The following is a 25,956-nucleotide window of genomic DNA, read 5'->3' on the forward strand; positions in this document are numbered from 1 at the left end:
CTGACATCATAATCCCTATGCCGCAAACGACGTACGTAATGGATTAGGAGGCAGTTTCTGACTGGCTGACGGGCTCCTTGAGCTTGTCGGAAGCCTGCTGGAATGTTGGGCAGTTTAAACTCTGACCACCTACATTGTAATTAGGGGATCGAACTTTAAACCATGGATGTCAGTCGGAAAGCCTCTGACCTGCTAGGTTGATAGAACTGCAAAAATTATAGCACTTGTAACAAATGGGGGGAAGTAACTCTTTACCAGTGTGGATTTGAAATGATACCTCCTTAGAAACCAAATAAATGTAGAACATGCTTCTCTTTAGAATGGATTGAATTATATATTTGATTGTCAATTGTGCAAACTCACTGTTGTACTGCATGTTCTCCTAATAGGAAACAAATTAAAAAAAGCTGGAGTATGGAATATAGCTTCATGCAAGGGATTACTAAAAATACAATATTTAGGCGGACTGGTGTAGATTTCACTAATGTATTCATATTGGTAAAACAGGGTTTTGGGGGTAGAAAATTCCTTAAGAGGGAGAGACAATGCTTTCGATGAGCAAATAAAGAACATGGTGGGGTCATGTCAATTTTGTTTGCTTGGCTTTCTATTAGTGTGGGAGTGTCCACAACATATTATTATCAGGATAACAAATATGTAAGAGTTGTGTTTATATTCATTTTATGACAGTGTAAATTATCTGCATATACTAAAAATCTGGCATTCGTCCTGCCCTGGTGGACTCAACTTGGGCACCAATGTCATGTATGCTCCCTGTAAGTTCATTATACTGTGAATGGTATGGAAGGTTATAGTGGGGGTTCATAATGAATATTGATGCATGTAGCATCATACAGAGAAATTACATTATCTCAATCCCAGCACTAGAGTTATCACTTGTCCTCCAATAGAAATTGAAACTATTAAACATGTAAATAAAATAAAATACCTGTTACATGCCAACCAGATAATTAGGTCCGAAGATCAGTTGCTTCAATATGTTATTTGGTTTTCCCATGAGTTTAGTGTATATTTATTGTTCCTATTGTTTCATGAGTGAATATTGGCTATTGATTTCATTTTCCATGTGTCCAATTTGTATTTGTTGCTGACTGCTGCTAGAGCTCATAAGTCAGATAACACCCAAGAAATATTAGTAGTGACTGTTTGTATTGTCATAAAAGTGCCTCAAAGCCGTATGTGGAAAATTGATCTTTCTACATGCAAAATGGGCATGAGTCCAAGATGAGTAGCCAGTGTAGATCCATGGACGTTTTTGGCTTTCCACACATCGTCCCCATTTCTGCTGCCTACTCATTGCTTATGCCATTAATAGTAATGGGGTGACCGAGTATCTCTCAGAACCTGGGAACTCCAGTGGTATGGAACAACAATTGGTTCTGTGGTCCACAGAACCAATTGTTGTTGCATACCACTACTCGTTGTGTATGATCTTTCTAGAACATAACAATGTATAAAATCTGGATTTACTCATTTATATTCCATTCACAGAGACGGAATTACTGCTTGTGCTGTTCAATTTCTCACATAATTCATTTCTTTTAGTTGTACAAAATAACTAAATGATGTAAAGTTCACTGTAGTAGGTGTCACTAAAAAAAAGCAGCGGTATCTACTGCAAGCAATTGCACCTTCTTTACAAATATTGCAGTTTTTTTATAAATTATGGAGAGCACTCTGTAGTGGCTTTTGAGGCATTGTAAGAAAAAAAAGTCCCTGAGATAGACATCTGGAAATATAATTTCGGTTTTATTGCAAACCTATTGGCTAAAATATGAATAGAGCACAAACACTTTCTTGTCTTAAGGCTGCTGCCTATTATTAGTCTGCATTTTAGAATTAGCTTTTTATTATCAATCTATTTCCTGGTTCAAAAAGTTCCTCACTTCTTGCTTTTCAGAGTATTTTGGATTGAAATCAGGATGGGATTCTGAAGGAGTGAAAGGTATGTGATTTCATTTTTAACCTCTTTAAAAAGTCTTAGACAATCAATATGGATTATTTACTTGATGTATAGGTTTTCAAAAATCAAACAGTGGGTGGAGTCATTCCCTGGAAGAAAACATGGGCTGTTGAAAGCCGTTATAATAATATTATAATCCAGGTAGAACAGCATGGGTAGACTGCATATGTAAGGTGAAAGCATCAGACTGTGATAAAAATTGTTCTATTTAAATTAGCATTTAACTAAGCCCCTGCAGTTTAAAACAACATTTTTCAGTTGAGTAAAGTATTACAGGCTTAGGCCTGATTACAAGTTTGGAAGTCCATAGGACCGCCAGACTCGCTGTGGTGCAGCGGCTACTGCTGCACCGGCAGTACAACCTGCCTATTTTGAGTTTGATGGTTGGACTGTCGTAGGTCTGCTGCAATCGCCGGGGAAATGCCATTCCCCCTCAGTGTTGCTTTGGTGTGAGGCAGTAATATGCTGGCTGTGTCGTTGCAGCCCCACCAAGCATATTATGAGTTTCCTCACTGCCAGCCTTTTTATGACGATGATCCCGCCATGAAAATGCTGGTAGTGAAGGAACTAAGGGGGTCCTACAGGGTCCCATGTTGCCTCAGGGCAATGGGGTGCATGCAGGAGGGCACATGGTGTGCCCCCCTGTCTGCATGTACCCCCTTTCCTGCACGGCATGGACTTTACAGCCCATGCCATGCAGGAATGTGCTTTGGCGTTCTTATTGTGGTGCCTGTTTAACAGGCACGGCAGTGGGAACCCCAAAGGACCGCCCACGAGAAAACTCCAAATCTGCTGGTCGGTCTGACAATGGGTTTGGCGGTCCTGGAGCAGGGTGCTGGAGTTGCGGCTCTAAATAATTTAAGAAATGGTTATTCTGAGAGCAGGGGAGAATGTCTAATCTTTGCTTTTGGGTCTGTTCGTCATTGTTATTGTCTAATGATAGAGGTATTTGCTTCTGGAAGTTATGGAAACACCAGCAGTGTCAATGTATTTTACGTTGAATATTAGGATTTCTAGGGGTGAGATTAAGTTTAAACGCATTCTGATACAGTTTAGATATGATTGAGCTGACGCACACGGGCCTCCTGTACGTAAAGTAGCGCTTCTGTAGTACTCCTATAGAATGTGAATATATACAATTATTAAAGATAGAAAAAGATTTGGTATTTTCGTTGCTGGTTTACAAAGCCATGTAACATGTATAAAAGACTACTCCCGCTACTCATAAATGCTTTTGCGAATTTGCCCCATCATGACCATCTGGAGACAGCCAGGTAAGAAGGGTGCTTTTATATTGTAGTTTTTTTATTTTCGCTTCTTTCACCACAGCCACTTTGCCAGTGTACGAAGCTGACTTCTCCACCCTGCTGAAGCCTTTGTTTGCCAGAGAGAAGGAACCCTTCACCCTCTCCTGCTTCTTCTCTTCAGCCTTACTTGATCACCAAAAAGATGTCCAGTGGTTCCAAGACGGTTTGTGTCTATATGCAATTCTGTTTTAGCGTTGGTGTTTATGAACAAATGCAATAGGCAAGTAATTTGTTTTTTAAGAGATGTGTATGTTGTCCAGGGTTGGTGCAGGAATTGCTGCCATAAAAGAGAATCACATTACCACCCCTCAATTGCAGGCATAACCGAATCAAAAATAAATCTGCATGGGATAATGCTCCCTATCTTCTGCCATCTTAAGTTTTTGACTACATTGTGCTATTGATGGGGCCAGTCCATATTATAATCATAGCAATTTCTCACCTAACTCGGTTTTCTAGCGTAAGGCACTATATATATGAGGTAAACATATCTAACTCTGCACGTGTCTTTTGTGAAACAGGATTTTTGAACTTTTCAGTACAAGGAACACTAATATTCTACAGAGATGTCACTGTCATAAAACATTGGATTTTCTGTTTAGTGATTTGTTCTGCTGGATTTACATCCATTCCTGTCCCCACACAAGACATCTATTTTTACAACGTTATCACCCTATATCCGGCCTTGGTCTTGGACGGTAAATGCTACTGGCTGAGATTAATTCAATCATTTCTCATATCACCTTTTTGTTTTACTCTAGTTATCCGTACAGTAAAGTACGGGCCAGACATATGGCGATATCGTGACCGGGTTTAACAGTCTGCACAAACTTGAGTTTTCAGAGGGATCAGAATTGCGAGTTTTGCTGCAAACACAGCACCACTACATTTTGCCCTGATCGATTTTTTAATGTCTAAACTTGGAGGGAAAAATGCGTTGAAAGTCTTTGATACGTGTGAAAATTGGTGTGATAGAGGTATTAACCTCAACTGGTAAATAGCTCACCTGAGACATACCTCAACCTGGAGAATCAGCATTTACTGAGAGAAGTTATTAACGCTTACTCAGGAACTACATCGGATTCACAATATAACCAGCAAGGGACCCAGTCTAAACAATATAAAAAATACACAATGGATAGGTGTGTCTGCACTTGAAACTTGGGGTTAAATATAGCTTTGCATCAAGGATTATCAGTCCTTTATATTTAATGCAGTGTGATCTGTGGAATAAAAACACTTACTGGAATTCTAAAAGCATGGCTCTTAGAAATATTGGAATCGAAGAAATGTCTTAGCAGCCTTCATGAGGAATGTACCTGTGCACATAAACAGAAAGCCCCTTTCTGGACAATGATTTCAAACTACCCTGAATTATTAGACAGCTAGAAGATGACCATTTCAATAACGTATTTAGTTACAGTGACCTTGTTTTCTAAGATGGCGTCAAAGATGGTACAGTTTACTCAAAACCCTTGAATGAATTGCACCCGCACTAAACGGTGCTTCAAAATGTCTGCCTCTGGAGCAAGGGAGCCATTTGTAATTATCCTCACTTAGCTGAAATCGGGTTGTTTCTGTGGAACGCCTAACATGAAGCACTAAGATTGTGCTTGGGATGTTTTATTTGAAAAGCAGTAGCTTGCACCAGTGAAGCTTGTAGCTTTCACAAGTGCAGTAACACAATTGAAAGTGATCAGCACTTTCTTAGGGTTCATCCCATCCCTACTGATGGAAGACATGTCCTTTCATCTTTGGTAAATGTTAAAAACCGCAACTGCATTACAGGTCCCTAATGGCTAATTTGGATCCTGATTCTAAGCTCCATGCCCCAATCAGTCTTAGTTATGAAGAAATTGCACTGATGCTCTTATTAAATTTTACCTTAACTACAGTACTTGCTGAACTCTGTTTAGTTTATTTAAGTGAAAGCCTAGTGGTAGTTTGCAATGGTCCCAGGCCAAATCCATTCCGGTATTCTATCCAAATACTCTTCAAAACGGTAAAACTTAGAAAGATTGTGCACCCCTTACAGACCAAATATCTCTCTAGTGCGATTCAATGAATGTCTGTCTCTGAATTAGTTCATAATTGAACCACAGGAGGTAGACATGTACCTTTTTCTTAATCAGAAAGACTTTGGGCATAGTAATATCCAAGAATTTCCTAGAAATTACAAAATGGGGGGATCTTGGCTCATCATTATGCCTTGAATTCTACTTAGATCTGCAATACACAGGCCTGAATTCAAATATGCAATCCAACTCCTGTTGCCATACATATTGTAATTATGAGCAATGTGCAATATATTGCATCCCCCTAGATAAGTTTCAGCAGGACAGACCTGCTGATATATAGTGGGGGGAAAAATGCCTGATAAATCTCAAGACATAAGGATTTTGGTGCATTAAGCACAAATATGTTTATGTTATCTCTCACAACCAAGGAAAAATTCTTGCTGAATCGGATTTTATTAGATGCGATATATATTGTGCCAATTACTGTCCAACTCATTATGAGGACGTAAGTCACTAATTCAATTTGTGTGACTGATGCAAAAATCAATACTTCCGGGCTAACACTTCCATACTTTGACTTGTCTTCCTTTAGGTGCACTGCTGGAGGAGCATGAGCGGCGGCACATGAGATGTACAGATCACGGTGCCTCACTATCTGTTCCCTACGCTTACAAAGAAGATGAGGGACTCTACACTTTGCGTGTACCTACTCACACTGGACACAATGAGCAGAAAGCCTATGTGTTTGTTAGAGGTAAGTGCTGCACCCGCCATATAAGACCGAAGAAGAGGAGTCACATGTCAATGATGCCTTTCTACTGGATTCAGAAGAACATTTATTTTATGGATAGAAGGTCTTTAGCTGGTATTTGGTGCAAACAGGTAAACATCATAAGCCGCCATACTCATGCAGGTTGCGCAGCGTGAGTGTCATGATGACATCATTAGGTAAGAGGTGCCTCCGGGGGAGTGCCTCCTTTTCCCCAACTTTAACTGTGATTTAATATTGCTAAAAAGGTCAGGTGGACAAGACGTTTGTGGATCATAGGTAGAGAACATGTAGGAATTCACTCATACTGCTGGCAAATTGACCCTCAGCACATTAGGTGTGGCAGCACAAAACAGCAATAACTAATTCCAAGTCAAGATGTTGCTTACAAAAGAAAATATTACCTACAACCCCCAAGTAAGGAAAAGGCAAGCACAGAACCGTACACACAATGAAGATTGTTTCAATTAAATCTCTCTCAGCCAGTTCAGGATCCAAAACATTATCACACCCAGGATAGCAAAATGGCTTTGTATAGCTGCTCTTATGTGCCCAAAAGTATCACTTAGCCTGACAACTCCCTGATTTCTGATGAATTGCCCAAAATCCTGAACCAATGCAGGTTTATTTTGCACAAGTAATATCTTGATGCCGGTTTGTTTTAGTTAATTTTTATGCTGATTTTGGAACTGTGATCAGATGGGCTACGGAATTGAGTCAACTAGCTAGGATTTCTTTTCTCAGATGGTAGTATTCTAGCTAGTGTACTAGTGTACATAGAGATTAATGCCTCTATTCTATGTTCCTCAAAGTCTTTAGATTGCCATTGTATGAAGGAGTTAGTAGAGTTGGAGACCCACTGGTCTCGCCTAGCTTTGTTAGTTTGATTCTCACATTATCAGATGTTTTGGAAGCGGATCTTTCCCACCTCTGTCTTCTGATTGCGGTCACCTGATCACCTTTCTACAATATTCCTCAGTGCACCTACCATTACTATACCAAGGACCACCATTCTCTTTTTGGCTGAGTTAGGCATGACACAGTGCTATTGTCGAGAAAACATATCACTGCTGTAATTGCTTCAGAAAGTGACCCTTAAGTGCATCATCCAACCAACCAACAGCCCGCCAACCATTGACGCCAGGGCAGTAAATCTAGGGCTCTCTAGCGAATGAAAATCTAGGGATCTCTAGTGAATGGTAAGAGAATGGAAATCTAGGGATCTCTAGTGAATGGTAAGAGAATGGAAATCTAGGGATCTATGGTGAATGGTAAGTTAATGAAAATCTAGGAATCTCTAGTGAATGGTAAGTGAATGGAAATCTAGGGATCTATGGTGAATGATTAGTGTAATCTTATGCTTCAAAGAGGAGCAACTCATTACACAGGAGTACAGTCCATACACACACTGGAATGATAAACCCTAAGCAGAAGGTCTGCTCTGGTATCCATAGCAAGAGTGTGAATACATTGTCTGACAATTAGGTGCCCAGGAGGTAGAGTGAATGAGTTCAACCGAACCATTCAGGTAGTTGGGTAAGAAAGTGAGGAGACATTGGCACTCTGTCTCCGGCATGCCGAAGCATCAACTGTGTAACAGGTGTCACATTTGTTTGCTGTGCTTTAATTCTTGGTGATATCTTTGGGGTGGTAATTCAGAGCTTTGCAGCTTCTGGGATATTTCAGCAGAGCCTTAATGAGATGGGGCTTTTCATGATAACATGCGGTATTATGTTCTAATGGTGTTGCTAAATTCTTCACATCAGTGAAAATGTTTGCTGTTCTGTTACTGAGAAGGGTAGAGCTAGAGGTATTATTGGTGTAATCTTGCATATGGCTTTTCAACTCCCAAAGCACCAGTCTTTTTTTTTCACTAAGTCAAGCATTCATGCCCTTGTTTTGTAGATGCTGCAGCGGCTGTGCTGGGTGCTCCTGGTGCCCCATTGAGTGTGAAGTGTCATGATGTTCAGAAGGATTGCCTGATTCTCTCATGGACACCCCCAAGTGATGAAAGAGGAAACCCAGTCTTCGGCTATTTTGTTGAAAGGTTTGTAAAAGTGAACAAAGGCGCCCTGCAGTGTATACCTTAAGTAGCAACCTACAGAAACAATCATTAGCAAAGCCAACAGGTATTGGCTTTGGGCCCTATCCGCCAGTTACTTTTGGATGTGTTGTAAAGCATTGGCACACTGTGCAGGCAGTCACGGCCCATGGGGGGAGTTCCGGAGGGGCGGAAAGGTGGGGCGGGGGGTGCTAAAAACCTGAGTATGGATAATTGAAGGTAAGTAAACAATTTAATTAATAAAACGAATTTCGTAGCGAGCCCTGCATCGCAAAATGTGATGCAGGGCACGCTACGAAATTCGTTTTATTTATTAAATTATTTACTTACCTTCAATTATCCATACTCCGGTTTTTAGCACCCCCCCCGCCCTGCCTCTCCGCCCCACCGAAACTCCCTCCACGGGCCGTGGCTGTGTGCAGATGTATGACAGAGGCATGCATGGCTTATTCACAAGCGCCTCTACAACATAGCGCTAAGAACGAGTGCATCTGAACAACGCATTCCTTTACCACACATGCCTTTACCAGGCATTTTTGTGGTAAAGGCATGATTGGTAAAGGGATGGGTGGTAAAGATCACACCCCAGCCCCTCCGCCCTGAGCTCGAAAACCTTGGCCCCTTTCCTATAAACAACCCGACCCCCACAAGACCTAAAAACTACCCCACCCCTAAAACCTAACACTACACCGACCCCCGCCCAGATCCCTAAAACCCTGCCTTATAAACAACCCAACCCCCAACCCTAAAAATGACCCTATCCCTAAAACCTAAAAATATCCCAACCCGAGCCCTAAAACCCTGGCTCATGCCCTATAAGCAACCCTGACCCCACGTGAGCCCAAAAACCTACCGCCCTCCCCTAAAAATACCCCCACCCCCAAACCCTGCCCCAGCCCCTCCTACACATGCGCGTCAGGCTTTCTGTCTCGACACTTCCTGTACCTGTTCTTGCCCATCCACACATCTAGATCGTACACTGCCTTAACCACGCATAAGCGTGGTTGAGACATATATGTGGTTATGGCAAGCGTGGTTGCACTTGCGGGGAAATGGCATGTGTGGCGCTGCCCGCATTGTAAAGGCCGTTTACCCACTGCAGCATCATCAAAATAAGAAAGGGCGCAATGGCAATCATATTCTTTCACTGACACATGCATGCATACGTGCCAGCAGGATGGTGGTGGCACTATTTCCTTACATTTTTTATTTACCAATCCAAGACTGCAACTTGGATCAGTAAATAAAGAAATTAAGATTTTTATCACAAAATTGCCAATTAGTTAAAAAAGGTTGCGAGTGTTGAGGCATCCCTGTAACTGAGGATGAGGTGGCAGAAGTGGAAACGCAGTACTCAGAGAGTGGGGGGGCATAAGAGAGAAAGAACGCCACACAAGCACATAGCAAGGGAGAAGCACATGAACGAGAGAAATCATTACAGGGAGAAGCACATTGTCAAGAGAGGGCAACACAGAAAGAGAGGTGGGAGAGAAGCATTCAAGGGGCACAGCTGAAAAGCACGTGTACTCGAGTGCTTAATCAAAAAGAAATGTGGGAGCAGAGTGGGGGTGAGAAAAGCAGCCAGATGAGATACAACAACACACAACTGGAGCGGGGAGAGAAGCACATTAGGGAGACAGCTTGAAAACATGTGTGTTGTCGTGGAATACTTAAGAGGGAAAAAAGTTCCCTATATGTGAGCAGTGGAAGGACACAAGTAAAAGTTTTGAGCAAAGGCAAAATTAAAAGCAATGGCTGGAGGCGATAGCAAAATGTCCCTGTGATGAATGATCGCCACAATATACTTTGCCCCTTATTCTATTTTATAGTTTTTACACTGAGATTATAAATATTTTTTTAAATCATTGTTAATTACTAAAAATACTAGGAAGTATGAACATGTTTATCTGTTTTTATGTTCCTTAGAGGAACCAGATATGTTTCAGAGTTGCATCTTTCATTTGGAAAGCTATTGCCAAAGGGAAACATTTAAATTTCACACATCAAATTCCCATCTAGGTTGTGTGCATAAGTATTTTCCAGGCAATAGTTTTCGTCTATCCCACCGACATTGTTCTGTTTTTACAAACCACGTAAGGTCGTCCAGAGAGACTTGTGGTTCTTTTATGGCGTTGTGCCTATTCTTTCAAAACAGTAGCTTTTGGCTAATCATCTTCTTGTGCATTAACATTGAGGACCCGAGTTAGAGGTTTTTGTGGTGTAGAATTTAGACAATAACCAGTTTGCACTTTAATTTCATCAACCACTAGAATTTATGAGATTGGCTACTTAGTACAATAAGCGCTCCAATAGATGTCAAGCCCAATTGAACATGCATTATTATATACCTTTACATTTGCACTTTTATGATTTTAAGAATCCTGTCACTTGTTTAAATGGTTTCCGCACCTTACATTGAGCCACCTGAGCTACCATATTGTTTACATTCAGCTTTCAACAAGTTTTTTCATTGTCTTCTCATAAATTGCCATATTGTGCTTTTATTGCTGATGATAGAGGCTGCAATGTTGTTATTATGAGGTCTTTCACATATGTTATGGAATTGTTGTGTGCTCTTTTGCGTTTTTCTATTAAAACTAAACAAAGATTTTGAACTAAACTAATCATTGTACAATAAATGCACAAAAGATACATTTCATTCACTAAGGTACACATTTTATAACATTGGTTATATTTCAAAAATGTATTTACGATTTTTTCCATAAATATACATATTGATTTCATAAAAGGTAAAATGCTCAAATGAAGATAAGGGGGTCGTTGTAACATGATGACTGGACTGAAGAATGCAGAATGCTGATATCTTTATTGAGAAAAAATATATTGTAATTGAGAAAAAATAAATTGTAATGTGGTCTTGTGACCACTAAAAAGAGTCACATTTAGTATAATCCTGTATTTGTTACCGCACACCTGAAATAAAAAATCTCAAACGTAACCTCAAAAATATATTTTGGGTCTGAATGGCTATGCAGAGGAAATGGGGAAAAGGGGTATAGATACCGTAGTCCAAATCCCTACTTCTGCCCTTGATGCAGTGCACATTGTTTAAACTACAAGTCAGGATTTCAAAATTAAAAGAAAGTATTTGTACTTCAGGATTCATTTCATATTTTTGGCATTTTTCTTGATCGAGAACACATAGTGTAGTGAGCACTTTTCAGGAGTACATCCATTAAATTAGATAGGGAATAGGCATGTGAGTTTGGGCAAATTCTAAAAAACTGTTTTGTAGCAAATATGGGACTTCAAAGCTGGAATAAGACTCAAGTTAGAGGTATAAAGCAAAATGAAATGCCCTACTGTTGAAAACTGTGAAAATGAAACATTTCTGTGAAAATGAAGCATTCCACTGTTGTGAAGACTGTGGAAAGGAAACATTCCACTGTTGCATAGCCTGTTCATATAAAACATGAAACATTCATGTGAAAATGGATATTCTACTGTTGAGAAGTCTGTGAAAATGAAGCATTCCACTGTTGTGAAGACTGTGAAAATTAAACATTCATGTGAAAATGAAGCATTGGATGACCATTGTTGCAATGCTGGGTTTGTATTTTCTGTCCACTTGCACCACTGCTTCCGGTTTTCAAGAGTTGAACCCACCTTATAAAACGGAGAACATCCTTAGTAAGAAAACATCAAGAGAAGAACTAGCAATAAAATAAACCGAACTTGATTTCAGAATGCAGTTCCATGAAAGAGAATCTTTATTTTTGCAAAGGCAAACTCTATCAAATCGCCCTAAGAAACTTTTTGAAATTGTCAAACAACAATCAGCAAAAGCACCCAATTCCTTGACTCAGGAGACGACTCTCCTTTCTGCGACGATCTGGCTATTTTCTTTATGGAGAAAACTATACTCATCAATATTGACCTTGAATCTCAGAAGGCCCTTCTTCCATCATATGAAATTGTGGTTTCTCCGGCCCTCTCTGGGAGGTTAAAGCCACTTAGTATTAGCACCAAGAACAAGGTTACTTGGGGCTCTTTCACTCCTCTCAATGAAAGAGACATCTACAAAACCCTTCTTAGTATTAACCCTTCTAATCACTTCAGCGACACGTTGCCACCAACTGACTTCAAAGAAATCAAGGCTGCCTTCATCCCCCTTTGGACTAAGATTGTCAATGCTTCTTTATCACAAGACAAGATCCCCAAATGTCTAAAAGCAGCTCAGGTCTCATTCATTCTTAAAAAGCCTAATGCAGACAGAACTGATCTCAACAACTTTCGTCCCATCTCCAACATTTCCACTCTGGCTAAGCTCCTAGAAAAATGCGTGAAATCACAACTTTGCACACACATTGAGAATTTCAAACTCTTGGATCAACATCAATCTGGTTTTCAAAGCATTCACAGCGCTGAATCGGCGCTCACTCACATGGTGGATTAAATTTTTAAAAAGTTAGACCAAAGCAAATCCTGCCTCCTAATCCTCATTGACCTTTCTTCAGCATTCAACACAGTTAGCAATGACAACCTCAGAGCCATTCTGGAACACAGGATGGGCATTTCTGGTCTGGTATTGCAATGGTTTTCGTCCTTCCTTCACAATAGATCCCAAAAAGCCAAGGTGAATCAATCCTTATCCCAGCCTTTTACAGTCTCCATTGGGCCATACTCTTTAATATTTTCCTGGAACCGTTAGCGAATGCATTAAACTCCATAAGCATTCTTTTTCATATGTATGTAGATCACATGCAACTTTACCTGAAGGTCATTTCCTCTGAAGACTTCACTTAACTCAACTCTAACTTGACGAATACCCAAAACGGGCTAACTGAGAACCACCTCCTGCTCAACACTGCCAAAAGAGAATTCCTTCTCATATCTCCTCCTACTCAAACCCCTAAGATAGACCTCTGAATGAAACACCTCACTGCCTTTAACTGCTCCCCTCATATAATTGATTCAGCTAAATCTCTGGAATCACCCTGGACTCACACTTGAACATGAAGAATCATATTAGTTAGATGTGCAAGAATGCTAACCACCAAATGAGGATTCTTAAAATTCTAAAACCATTCCTTCCTCAAGAGGACTTCAAGCAGGTGGTTCAAGTGCTTGTCCTGCCGAGGCTAGATTATGGTAGCGCTACACTCTGTGGCCTCCCTAAATATAAATTAGTCCCACTCAGGGCTTCCTTGAATATCGCTGCTAGATTGATCACGGGTACAAAAAGAAATGAACACATATCCCCAGTCCTAAGATCTCTAAATTGATTACCCTATGAAACAAGAATGCAGCTAAAGATTGCTTGTTTAACGCACAAAACCCTCCATTTCAAAACCCCTGGTTCCCTGGCTCAAAAGCTAGAACTGTCAGGAGAGGGTAGACCATTAAGAAGTGCAAATTCTCTCCTATTGAAACTTCAGACCTTTCGCAGAAAGAGATCGAGGCTCAGAGCTTTCTCTGGCTCGGCACCGAAGATCTGGATCTCTCTCCCACCGGACGTCCACAGAATCCCCTACAGGCTGCCTTCAAACATGAAGTAAAAATAATCCTAATGAACAAGTTCTTGCCTTAAATGGTCATGAATCGTCTGCTTTCTCAATGACCCCTGAATATACTCTGTTTGGCCTAATAACTTTAAAGCACAGGGTTGTTTGTTCTACCCTATTAAGTAATGTTTGTTCTCATCCTGGTATATTGTTATTGGTTAATTATGTTATTCTCTGTTACCCCTTTACCATTTCCCCTGTACTTTGTTCTTCCCTTCCAATATGTGAAGCACTCTGATCCCCTTCGTTGTCACGTTCGTGTTACACAAAACTTTATAAATAAAATACAATCTCAATTGAAAGGCGTTTGCTCCTGACACCGTTCTCAATTCCCTTCCGATTAACACTCTAAGGCAAAGTGAAAGAGGAACTTGAAAATGTAAACATATGTATAGATTGCAATTAAACACCAGCCTTTCTAAAATAGTAGCGTCTGTCAGTGTGAGAACTTAAGGATAAGAGGGTAGGCAATTGGTATGATTTTCTTTATTAATTACAGATGTAACTGGCACAATACAGCAAGATCATTACATATACAGTCTATATTAAATATTAAATTCAATTATGGCTTGCTTAAAATTAGCACAGGTGTTATTAATGAGAAGAAAACTCACTTAATGTTGCTCCTTGAGGGCCTCAGTAATCAGACTCTCATGATAACCAGAATCCATATATATTAATTCCATTAGGATTACTTGTTTGCCGATTTCACTTCAGATGAGATGTTGGTATTATGGACTTTCCCAGATCCTCATAGATGTAGATTGTGTACTCAGGCTTTATTGTTTGTTGGCTTCCACATTACAAAGTTTAAAATATACATTTGTGGGAGAATCCACAGTATGTAGAATATTAAACAGTGTGTCTTTTATTTCAGGTTGGACGTTGCAACCAACGAGTGGGTGCTATGCAACGAGCAGCCAGTGAAGATCTGCCGATACCCTGTTTCGGGCCTTACTTTAGGGAAAACATACCAGTTCCGGGTGCAAGCAGTGAACCAGGCTGGCGCTAGCCATCCTTCAAAGGCCAGTGAGCCAGTCACAATGAGAGACCCTGCTGCTGGTGAGAGAGACGTCGGTATGTATTGGATGCCACCAAAGACTTCAAGGACATTTATTCAAGCTCTAAAATGTACCTGTATATTTTGTGATTGGTGTTAGAATGGCATGTGCTAAACAGTGGTAGCAGATATGTTGGTCTTGATGTTTTATATGCCATAACATTGAAACTGATTGCAAATATGACCCAATACCAAAGAATGTGGTGGCCCTAGCTGCAGTTCATATCAATAAGTAATTACCAGCCTCATTTGCCAGCCTTATTCCCCAAAAAGAGTAGCTTTACCAGAAGTAGACGCAACCTTTACATACACATTACTGTAAACCAGAAGTTATTCTGTTAAGGCAGCTTATTTTTCTTTGTGGAGAAATGCTTTCCCCTTCTCTGCAAATTGGGGTAAAAGTCACTGGGAATGTTTCAGAATGCCCCAAGCAGTGGCCATTCCAAGCCCCTGCTCTGTGAGGACCCATGTTCCCTCCGGTAACCCTTATTTTAAACAACAATTAATAAACAACACTGGTGGTTTCTCCACCGTCATAAATGGAATTTACATTCAGAAAACCTCTTAGATACAGAAAACCTGTATACCCATTATTTTAATATAGATTTGGCAATTATATCCCTAAATTATACCTTTGCTTTAGTAAAACTGGTTATTGAAGCTAAGAGCCTGAGCAACTAAAGGGCACTGTTTCCGGTGACTTTGAAATTTCAAGGTTACATACAGTTGCATATTAGCTTGTCCAATGCAGAACTTTGCCTTCATCCTCTGCAAGAATGCAGAATTTGCTTAGCAGGACATTTTCACTCCTTGGGCTGACTCTGCCTAAATCATATATAGCCATTGGATGGCTGAGCCTGACACCTCCTGTGACAGCTGCCTGGATGAAGGATTTGATGGAACTGGCTGGAGCAGAGAAGGCACACATGAAAAAGGTGAGGCGTGACGATAGGCTGGCAGATGATCTACTGGCATGAGGAGCCATGGAACATGATTGTTCGATCCTAACACTATTTATTTCACACAGCTTAATTTTTCTTTATTATCACATATTAGAGAATTTGTTGGTACTCCAGTTCATGAAGTGCATGTACAAGCACATATTATGTTTGATTTAATAGGCTATAATGTTGCTTTATCTAAGAAGAATATATGCCACGCGTAGTGTTTACCTAACTACTGACTTGACTCAGTTCACTAATGGCATTGTCATTGGGGGCGAGCCATTAATGTTTCTAAGTTAATGTTTAAGAACTAAAACAGTTAATAAAAGTCTGTATATACAATGATATAATCTGATGTATTAAGGTGAAATGCATCCACATGTTAAAGTAATACACCTTTATTAATTTTGAAAAGACTGTGTTATATATTTACATTATGTTTGGTGCACGATACACATTGCAAATGTGTTCATGGTTTGGCTAGTGCATGGACATTTAGAGCCATTCCAGACTCTTGGCACCTTTTTGGCTCCACTCACCCTATTATTTTGCTGGCACCACACCTCGATTTGTGCCTTTGGCTTAGTGCATGGGGTTGTCCGTCACTTGATAAAATGATTTGTAAATGGTGAGGACTTGTAACATGGAGTCCTACCTGCATGCACTGATTTCACAACTCTACCATAAAGTTTTCTCGTAGCAGAGATGAAGAAGAGTGACTGCAGTGATAATACATTTCAAATAAGTGATTTCAGAGCAGGGATCCAGGTTGTTGTGTTTAACGTATCCATAGTCATGAGTTCCCAGGGAGAACTAACAGTTCAAGGTAGCATGAGCGTATCTTCTGGGTGGGGTGTTTGGGCGTGAAACTTCCAAGATGTATTCTTGGCTTGCTATTTGGGCCCTGAGTCAGGTTTGCTATGTTTGTGTTCATTTTTCTCAGTGTTTTCATTTAGCACAAATTAAATTTTTTTGGAGCAGAACTTTAATGTATATAGTTATTGGTTTACCAAAAAAAACAATGAATCTGCAACCACAGAAGTAGAATGGGTGCAAAGTTGCTCATTTTTGGAAGTCGCAATCATTGGCTGTAGTAGGCTTGTAAAGCTGTACCAGTCTCAGGTTTCCAGGCATATTACTTTCAATCAAGTGCCCAAAAGGTGATGGGATGAATGTTTCTAAATAGACAAACCAGTAGCAAACACTCAGGTTGCATTTCAACCCATCGTTTTCTTTGCTTGCTGTGGCATTCTAGACAGAGGCTTTCCTAATACAAATCAGTACTCACCCTGTTCCTCGTTTAATCAGTCCAACCAGAACCTTGGTTATCTTGCCCCTCCACCTTCAGCCCACTACTTTTCAGTTAGGAAATTTGAGATTCACCTTCCCCCGAATTTAACAGACAAAGCTATGATCATGGCTATGAGTGGGCGAGGTGAGCGAAGCAAGGGGCTGTGAACTTAACCAGTAATTTCCCTGCCACACATTGGTCTAATTTAAACACATTTCAGTTACAAGCCATTCTTGCCAGCATATGAAGCAATTGGCCTTCCTAGACTGTCGACCTTTAGTCAGTGCCTGGGATATTTTCAGTTTCATGAGCTAATCCTTTTCTGTACCCAGAAGAGAGTTATATAACCCTTGTGAGAAATTGGGTTACTGTTTGACAGGGGTATGTACCTTGGTCAAGAAACAACCACAATCCTTGTCAGGGTAAGGCACAAGCAAACCCCAAATAATCTGTGCTCAATCCCCTGGTCGCTGGGCACAGAGCAGTCAGGCTTAACTTAGATGCAATGCGTAAGGTATTTGTGCAACTCTTCAGACAGTAAAACAGTTAAAACACCACCCAAAAAAGATCCCACACCTAGTTAGAAAAAAAGAGCAAAATATAATTAAAACAAGACCAAACTGACAAATAGCACCAAAAAATATAAAGTACCTACCTGACATATCTGCTCAAAGTCACACTTTCAGGCCGACCGCATTGGACACAGATTGGATACGTTCCCCAGCTTAGGCCCGCTGAAGTTTACCATTGCAAGTTTAGGCCAAGAGTCCCATTTGAATTAAAGAGGGCCACGAGGAGCAAGAAGAGCATTGCGGAAGGCTGTCACCGAAGCCCGAAGCACCAGCTGGCGTTGTGGATGGACTTTGCTGGAGCTTAGCTTGGGCGGTCTCCACGAAAGGCCAATGCTGCAGTACAAAAAGTCAACAGACCGAGTTTCATGCTGACTTGCGGTGGGAGCAGCGAGATATCGATGCAAATGGTCTATTCACAGCTGCAAAGAGCCTAAAAACTTGATGACAGCACCCTTGAGCCACACCAAGGGTCCAGGAGCTGAGAAGCACCACTTGGGGGTCAGGAACCCACTGGTGCAGGATGTATGGAAGCCCTTTATGTCCCTGAGGCTCAAATCAGGAGGTCAGCATACTGGCTCTTGAAGTCTTGAAGTCATCCTGGAGTCCTGGGTTCAAGATGAAGTTGCAGGTCTAGTTCTTCTTCCACAAGCAAGAGGGCAGCAGGCAGCAGGTCAGCATAGTTGGGCAGCAGTTCCTTCAGAGAAGCAGTCCAGCAGAGTGGCAGTTCTTTTAGCATCAAAGCAGTTCTTCCTCCTGACAGAGTATCCACAGGTCCAGAAGTGTACTGAAGAGTTGGTGTCTGAGGTCCAGTATTTATAGACAGTTGTGCCTTTGAAGTGGGGAGAAGCTTCTATAGGCATGTCTTTGAAGTGCACAGTTGCCCTGTCTTCCTGGCCCTGGCTCAAACTAATTACTGAGGGTATGGAGCACTTTGTGTGGAGGCAAAACACACGCTTTTCAAGTGTAAGTGGGGTTGTGCCCAGCTCCTCCCACCCACCCAGGCAGTCATGGCCCATCCAGTCACACCTTAGCTCCCTATGTGTGGCTGTTTAGGAGGAATAAACAAAACTCAACTGCCAATTACACCCTGTCATGTGACCTGGGGACAGGCTGCAGGCACCAAATGGCTAAGGCAAGAAAATTTACATTTTCAGAATGGCAATTTAAAATTTGAGTTCACCACAACTTAGGAGTTAACTTGTGATTCCAGAGACACCAAACATGAACTAGACACCTATTCCTATTTGGAAATTACACTTATGAAATATAATAAGGTAATTCAAAGGTTATCTTGTGGGAAAGGTAAGCCTTGCAGTAGTGAAAAATGAATGTAACAATTTTTAATTTCCAGGACATGTAAAACTAACAAGTACTTGTCCAAATTTGAAATACAATGCACCATGCACTTGGAGCTGTCCAGGGTCTACCTCAGATGTGATTTTTATGTATTAAAAAAAGAATGTTTGGGCATAGCAAAAGGTTTATTGAGCCAGGTTAAAAACTGTACACAGAGGCCACAATGGCCGTCTTGAGACATGTTTAAAGGGTTCCAGAACCACTACTAGCATTTAGTTTACAGGTCCTGGGCACATGCAGTGTCACTTTACTAGGGACTTATAAGTGGATTAAATAAGCCAATTCGGTATAAGCCAATGTTACTACTTTTTGAGCAAGGAGCATAAGCACTTTAGCACTGGTCAGTAAGGGTAAAGTGCACAACATCCTAAGGCCATTAAAACAGGAGGTCTGACAGCAAAAAGAAACACCAAGCCTGCCAGGTCTAACACCGGGTATAAAAATATATACATACAGTTATATATATATATGTATACATATTTTCTTAGTTGACCACTAAAATGCATATGTCACAAGTTCCACTTTCTTAATCTTTTATCCTAATGTGATGTCATTAGAACTTTCCTAGTGAGACAGTGATCATATGAAGGTGTGCATGACAAAGGCTGTGGAGGGTCTTGCTGCATTGAACTTATGACAAAAATTGGGTAGGTGGGACGAATAAATGACAGCATGTAAGGGCATCGAAAGTTATGATTAATCATGTTTTCTATTTATGAACACACTCATTGAAAATGTACCGCAAATGTTGTTTCTTTTTTCCTGATCATCCTATTTTCTACACTCAGTGATACCTTTGGGAGAGGGAAGGACAATCACAATAAGCAAAGATGATCTTGAAGGTAACTTATTTTTGACTTTCTTAAAATGTGAACAAATAGCGTATGTTTTATTTTTTCTAAAGCCACATCCAGTTGGAGGGGGAAGATTCTCCATAGTTTCATATATGACTTCATCATGAAAGAATCGTATGAAACGTCTGCATTACAGGAGCTGGAATAGTGTGGCAAGAGCACAAAGCTGCTGCTAGAATTGCACTCCTTCAGTTGCAAAGTAGGGAATGGTCAAAGGCAGGAGCTGAATGGTGATTAGGAACTCATCCTCTGTCTTCCTCACCATAGTGCTAATTACTGTAGTACCTGATATTGGAAAAGCAGGATATTTAGAGGATGAAATGCCACCAGCCTATTTTAACGTTTACACTTTAGAATATTTACCTCTGCAAAGACACAGATGTATATTTTACTCCATGCGAATTACTGGATTACAGGCTAGGGTGAAGGATAAGCCCAAGAGCAGAGGGAGAGTATATGTGTTTTCTATTTTACATGCTCTCTTCTGAGATTCTTAACTTACTACACTCCATAATACCAAAAGCCATTTCACTTTCAGTTAACTAATTAAATACCTTAGGTTTCTTTTTTTCATAGACAAGTCTCCACCTCAACTTTAGGATTATACAACATTATTTCTAATAGTGTGCATGTTACGAAAACTAAAGTGCTTCAATACACATAGAAAGTCTGCAATATTGGACCAGGCGACTAAGAAGAGAGACTAGGAAAGCGGTTAAATAAAGCGACATGTTAAAACTGTTGACTTATCAAATATATTTATAACAATCTGTGCGGTAAATAAGCTGTTCATGATTGATATTCACGCACCCCAAACAGGGCAACTCAGTGTTCTTCAGAAATGTATTGAAATAAACATTTCTGTGAAAGACTGTAAAAATAGAGACGTGAAATTTCAAAGTGTTCCTCCTTCAACTTCATGGAGAAATATATTCACAGAGCTAGTGAAGTTGGACATTTAATATTCTTTCAAAGTTAAATAAATGTGGGAAAGGCAGAATGTGCTGCTCATGTGTGAAAAAACACGTTTGGTTCGCGTTGAGAAGTTAGAATTGCATATCACTATAAAATTACCTTACACAACAACTAATATTCTTATAATAATTTACTTATCAATTCTAACTTAACAAAACTCTTGAAAATGTTAAAAACATTTAATCGCCATTTTTCACACTTATTGATGATGCCCCTTAATACAGGCTATCCGCAATATTTAAAACTGTTAAAATAATGTACTTTGTTTTTTAAATCCTTTTTTTCAAACAATTATGCTAATTAAGAAAATTCAGAAAAAACATCAAGTTTGATTAGTAAAATGTTGCCAGCGAATAAGAAGAAAACCGTTTGCGAACATCTCAAAATACCACATCTTCCAAACACATAACCCCTTTAATCTTTAAAAATCTATTCAAAATGATGCTGCTTCAATGTTATTAATTTGGAATATTTTAGATTGTAGCATGTTTTAGGCTGGGCTTCATTTATCTTGTACAGTTATAGGCAGCTTTCAGCCATTTTTAAAATAAAAGAACCGTACTGTTTGTCGATTTTATTAAACCACCAGTTATCAGACATGTACAGTCACTTAAAGAGGCGATTGTTTGTGATTTTTAAGATTAGGTTGGTGTGCCTAATTCATAAACACCACTGTGACCAAATGTTTTAAAATGCAATGTCAACTGTCAACTTCTGAAAATAGGAAATAAGGACAAAAAGGAGCTGAATACTATTCACTTGCTATATATTAAACATGTACATGTGTTAAGTGAGTAGCAAATCATACAGGTATCATGACAGAACGTAATTCTCAGGCTAATACAGCCGTGCTCTTCTATAAAGAGTAACTTAAAGTACTGTGGGGCATATTATCAAGGACAGGCGATACATTATCGCCGCTTTTATCGGCAGGAAACTGCCGATAAAGCGGCGATAATGGCCTTGATAATATGCTCTATGAATTCCAATCGAAGCCCATGTTAGATGTGTTCACATCTAACATGGGCTTCGATTGGAAGTCATAAAGCATAATATCAAGGCCATTATCGCCGCTTTATCGGCAGTTTCCTGCCGATAAAAGCGGCGATAATGTATCGCCTGTCCTTGATAATATGCCCCTGTGTGTCCAGAAATGGGAATGTTTAGATTAACTTCAGCATGCAGTTTATTGACAAAATATATTCAGTCAAGGGGAAAGAAAAACAGACATGAACATGACCATCATGCAGTACAGACAAAAGGAGCAACAGGCACAATTCTCAGTTAATATGGAAGATTCATAAGTAGGACCATATTCTAAAAGGTAAATATACCTGTGGACATGTATTCTTGCACCTAGGTGTAAATCTACATTTTTCTGCTATTCACCATTTCCGAGTATAGATTTACACCAAAGTGTAGACTAATATAAAATTTAAGAACAAATCAGCAACTTTTCACTGCGGTGGAGATCTCTATTGTACAGTAGAGGGAAAATAGTAAACTTTATTAATTCTTAATATTTTAATGTGACAAAACATGTTAATTAAAATTAAAATAACCACGAAAATAAAAATAATAAAATACTCATCACATTAAATGTTCACTAAATATTTCATGATAAAAGTATATAATGAATTATATATACATATATATATATATATATATATCCAAATGTAACTTGCTCAAAGAGTGAGGTGCCAGGCACGAAGTTCAGCTTTAACCTTATTTATTTCAAAACGGCAACAGCAGAGGCACAGCGTACTGAATTCGTAGGTCTTTCACAACCTTTTGCCAGACGCGTTTCCGGAGACATTCTCCATTTCTCAATGGCAGGCGCGGAAGGAAACAAACAGCTGCCTTGTGTCCCACATTCAATTTAAATATTCACAACACCGCCCAGCAGGGCGTGTAGCATCAAGCATTCTGGTCAATGTAGTCGGGAGCTGAATCGCCGCTGTTGCAATGCTTTCCTAAATAAATGTTCCTTGTATTAGGTTACGCCGTTTCTGTTGTTCATCTCCTGCCAAGATGAAACGGTGACTTCGTTCACTACCGTTGCTCTGTGAGTAGAACAAACGGACCTCGACAGTCAGCAGGGGGCATCTTCGTGGCCAGAGCGGGCCACTAAACATCCAAATGCAACTTGCTCCAAGAGTGAAGTGCCACACACAAAGTTCAACTTTAACCTTATTTTTTTCAAAACGGCAACAGCAGAGGCACAGCGTACTGAATTCGTAGGTCTTTCACAGCCTTTTGCCAGACACGTTTCCAGAGACATTCTCCCTTTCTCAATGGCAGGCGCTGAAGGAAAGAAACAGCTGCCTTGTGTCCCACATTCAATTTACATATTCACAACACCGCCCAGCAGGGCGTGTAGCATCAAGAATTCTGGTCAATGTAGTCGGGAGCTGAATCGCCGCTGTTGCAGTGCTTTCCTAAATAAATGTTCCTTGTATCAGGTTACGCCGTTTCTGTTGTTTATCTCGTGGCAAGATGAAAAGGTGACTTTGTTCACTACCTTTGCTCTGTGAATAGAACATATATATATATATATATATATATATATATATATATATATATATATATATATATATATATATATATTCTATTGCAGTGTTACGTTATGTTAGGTAGATTTTGTAAAGCACTCTTATTACCCGGGGGGTTCCAAAAGCTGGAAACGATGAGTAGGCCAATCAGGCTCCTATCTGAACAGCCAGGTATTTAGTTTTTTGCAGAACTCCAGTAGGGATGGGAAGGTCCTGATGTGATGTGGAAGGTAGTTTCAGGATTTGGAGGTATTATAGGAGAAAGAGTGTCCTCCTTATATGCTTCTGCGGACGCAAGGTATCTGTGCAAGGTTGAGGTTGGCTAAGTGCAGTGGCCTGGTTGGTTGTGGAAGTTAAGGCAGTGGTTAAGGTACTGTAGGCAGGTCTGGCATTGTGGAGGGCTTTGCATGCGTGGATGAGCAGTTTGAATTGGCAGCTCTTTTGAATTGGTAGCCAGTGTAGCTCTTTGAAATGGGGCATGATGTATGCACCAGAGAAAATGTTGAGGATGAGTCTGGCAGTGGCATTCTGGGTGATATGGAGTCTTTTTATGAGTTGATGTGTGATGCCAGCATAGAGTGCACTGGCTGTAGTCTAGTCTGCTGGTGATGAGGGCCTGGGTGACTGTGCATCTGTTGTCAGTGGGAGTTCATTTGAATATCCTGTGGAGCATTCGTAGGATGAAGAAACAGGATGAGGTGATAGCGTTCACCTGTTTGACCATCATGAGTCTGTTGTACAAGAAAATGCAGAGGTTATTAATGTGGTCAGTGGGAGTGGGCGAGGGTCCTAGGTTGGTAAGCCACCAGGAGGAGTCCCACGAAGAGCTTCTGTTCCCAGAGATCGGGACTTCTTTTATCAGTGTTTAGTTTTAGACAGTTTTAGACGGTTCTATTTCATCCAGTTTGCTGCGTTTGGCATGATGGTGGTGGAGTTGGTCCGGGTGGTGTGGTTGTTGTCTGTGAGAGAGAGGATGAGCTGAGTGTCATCTGCTTAGGAGACAATGTTGATTCTGTGGGAACTTATGACAAAAGTGTAGGGTGGGTGACTGACTCACTGAGTCTTGTTGGAAAGAAAAGAGGCAAGCCATGTCAGGGGGAGACCTTGTACTCCGGAGTTGTGGAGTCTTGTGATGAGGCTGCTGTGGGAGACGGTATTGAAGGCCTCAAAGAAACTGAGTAGTTTGAGTTCTATGATTTCTCCTTTGTCCGTGATGGTCTGGATGTCATCAGTTGCTGCAATTAGGGCATTTTCTGTGCTGGTGTTGCTGGAGAATCCAGACTGTGAGATGTCTAGGAGGTGGTCTTGTTCAACAAGATTTGGAGAGTTGTTTGTCAATAGCTTTTTCTATGACTTTGGATGGGAAGGGTAGGAGCGAGATGGGTCTGTGGTTGCTGGGCCCTTTTGGTTCTTCTGTAAGTTTTTTCAGGAGAGCTGTGATTTCTGCATTTTTCTAGTTACTCTGGAAGGTTCCACTTTGGGTGGAGACATTTATGATGGTAGTGAGGTGGTAGCTTATCTGAGTTCCTCCTAAGCTGTAGATATTATGGGAGGCAGGGGTCTGTGGAGGCCGTAGTGGAGTGTTCTCATGATTTATGCAGTGTTTCTGGGTTGAGAGGTTTCCAGTTTGTGATCTGGTGGTCAGATTTGGGGGCAGTGGACAGCTGATTGATAATTTCTTATGTCTTATGCTGGGGGTTGTAGTTGCGGTAGTTTGTGTCTTACTCTGGTTGTTAGAAACGGGACCCTGGCTGGCCAAGACTCGCGTCAAGGTCAGTCAGGGATCACCATTCCTAAGGTCAGGGCAAGGGAGTCACACACCAAGGTAACCCCCGCTCCCCCTCTAGGTAACGTGGCGCGAGCAGTCTAGGCTAAACTTGGAGGCGGTATGAGTTAAGTATCTGCGCACGCACCCCAGCAACAACACCCAAGGCCCACCACAAAGGAAAACTTCACAAAAGGTTATATATAAAAAAAAGCCTTTGTATTATAATAAACAAAACACATTAGATAACACACGCAAACTGTACAGTGTGCCAGGGGCACGGGCAGAATTTACAAGGGGAATTATGTACAGGACAGGGCCACATGGACCACTGTCAGGGGTAGGCACTTGTTAGAAAATAATACTGGTAGGTACACACTTAGGACATAAACATTGAATGATTAGCACCAAACTTGTAAATGCAACACACATCCAGTAATCACTGGAATAGAGTAAAGACCTCCTACGTAACCCTAAAACACTGTAGGAAATCACGCAGGTAACTAGGACCTTCTCATCAGGAACTAAGGAAGGAATACCAACACCTAAGCAATTCACTCTTAGCAAAGGGAAGGAAACCTAAACATAAAATTGGACATCAACAATCCTCTATGCAGGTCACATTTAGCAAAGTGGATAAACATAAAATGGGACATCAACAATCCTCTATGCAGGTCACATTTAGCAAAGGGGATAAACATAAAGTGGGACATCAACAATTGCACATGAGGTATTAAACACAGAGGTGCAGATTAGAACATTTTGCGCAAGAATCATATACACAGAAATCACAATGCGCGGGGTGCACATAGCACAACACTCAAAAGGTGCCTCAGGCCAACTGGCCTCGAAAGCGGCGAAATGCCCTGAGTCTCAGTGTCAGGGAAGCTGCGCAGGCAGCACAGCACACAAACCTAAACAT

At 40.6% G+C, this 25,956-nt stretch overlaps 1 protein-coding gene across 1 annotated transcript in view; it reads left to right on the top strand.

Moving 5' to 3' along the window:
* The window catches only part of MYOM3 (myomesin 3), a 387,718-nt gene that overhangs the window by 207,577 nt on the left and 154,185 nt on the right, over positions 1–25,956 (top strand). The window contains exons 8-13 of the mRNA XM_086956426.1: positions 1,922–1,966; positions 3,314–3,454; positions 5,902–6,063; positions 7,984–8,125; positions 14,543–14,742; positions 19,677–19,730. Coding sequence (XP_086812552.1) covers positions 1,922–1,966; positions 3,314–3,454; positions 5,902–6,063; positions 7,984–8,125; positions 14,543–14,742; positions 19,677–19,730 — 744 coding nt within the window. The remainder of the gene's footprint in view (positions 1–1,921; positions 1,967–3,313; positions 3,455–5,901; positions 6,064–7,983; positions 8,126–14,542; positions 14,743–19,676; positions 19,731–25,956) is intronic.

This window comes from Lissotriton vulgaris, chromosome 2_1, assembly GCF_964263255.1.
Source record: "Lissotriton vulgaris chromosome 2_1, aLisVul1.2, whole genome shotgun sequence".
Classification (NCBI taxonomy): Eukaryota; Metazoa; Chordata; class Amphibia; order Caudata; family Salamandridae; genus Lissotriton; species Lissotriton vulgaris.